The sequence below is a fragment of the Orycteropus afer genome, unplaced genomic scaffold (genome assembly GCF_000298275.1).
Source record: "Orycteropus afer afer isolate SDZICR_OR568_19922 unplaced genomic scaffold, OryAfe1.0 scaffold00301, whole genome shotgun sequence".
Lineage (NCBI taxonomy): Eukaryota > Metazoa > Chordata > Mammalia > Tubulidentata > Orycteropodidae > Orycteropus > Orycteropus afer.
In genome coordinates, this window is record NW_006921888.1 from 2,097,050 (window position 1) to 2,098,507 (window position 1,458).

General features: G+C 35.5%; 1 protein-coding gene across 1 annotated transcript in view; it reads left to right on the forward strand.

Moving 5' to 3' along the window:
• Window positions 1-1,458, forward strand: part of RNPC3 (RNA binding region (RNP1, RRM) containing 3) — a 42,728-nt gene that overhangs the window by 5,417 nt on the left and 35,853 nt on the right. The window contains exon 3 of the mRNA XM_007951595.2: window positions 1,304-1,422. Within this exon, the coding sequence (XP_007949786.1) occupies window positions 1,304-1,422 (119 nt within the window). The remainder of the gene's footprint in view (window positions 1-1,303; window positions 1,423-1,458) is intronic.

The window sequence follows — 1,458 nt, forward strand, 5'->3', positions numbered from 1 at the left end:
GGGGAAACGATCACTGGTCCAATTTCTGAAGTGAAATTGAGATGTTTTCTAGACATCTACTGAGAACTATGCAGTAGACTGGATATGTACTCCTGGATTTAAGGACAGAGGTCTGGATTTAAGGACAGAGGTCTGGATTAAAGTTAAAAATTGGTGAATCATCAGCATAGCTATGGTATTTGAATATAGAAGTCTGAATTAGATCAAGAGAATGAGTTTAGAAAGGACCAAGAACACAGCTTTCATGTGTTCCAATAATAGGAGTTCCAGAAGGCAGTAGCAAAAGAGATTAAGGAATAGAAACCAGTGAAATAGGAAGTAAATTAAGAAAGTATGATGTCTTGAAACTAAATAGAGAAAATGTATCAGGGAGGGAATGAACTATGTTATGTGCTGTAAGATGAAGAATGAGAGTTGACCATTGGCTTGGCAAAGCAGAATTCATTGTTGTTGACCATGACAAGCAATGTCAGTGGATGGATGGGGGCATAAGCTTAATAGAAATGGGTTTGATACTGAATGGGAAAAGAAAAGATACAAATTTTAGATAACTCTAAAGTCATTTTCCATTTCAAAATGGGAGAATTGCAAGCGTCCTGATATGGATGATCCAATAGATAGCAGAAAATTAATGATATAAGTAAGAATGTTTCAGAGAGTATCTAAAGAGAGATCCTTGAATAGATGAGAGAGGATGGGATTTAGAATACAAATCAAGCAACTGGATTGAAATGGAAACATGACAGTTGGAAGGTAGAATATGGAAATCCAGGTGTTGGTATGTGGGAAGTTGTGGAAATGGGAAATTCTCATCTAGTTGCTTCAGTTTTCTCAAAGTCAGCAGCAAGTCTTAGGTTAAAAGAATAGGAGAGGAATACTGTGAAATTTAGAGAGTACAGAATACTCTTTTAGAGATTGGTAGAGAAAATAGACTGAAAATATAATGTATCACTGTATGCCATCACTAAGGGGTGCCTTCAGATTTGTGGCCATAATTACGAAGTTAGGGGAGAACAGGCAGCTCTGTCAGATATCTTTTTGTAGCCATTTTTGGCTGTGTCATTATGAAGGTCCAACAGATTTAGGCAGGTTTTGGTTTTGCTGAGTGTTAGGGATCAGTTCTTTCCTAAATAATAAAGACTTAGTATTCCAAGAGTAGAGATGGGTGAAAATAGTCAACAAAAAAGTTAACACAGGTATTAACAAAGAAATGTATAAATTATTTTGCATATGCCCTCTGATAAGTGATTTTTTGTTAAATCACCAAATCCTCATATTTTTCACTCTCTTCTTCCAATTGAAGGCATTGACAAGACTCCATCAGCTGAAACTTTTAGGTCATACTTTAGTTGTTGAGTTTGCAAAAGAGCAAGATCAAGTTCACTCTTTATCATCTTCTTCAAACACTGAAAAAAAGAAAAGGTATGTAGATAGCTAGATTTTCCTAACATTTTAATA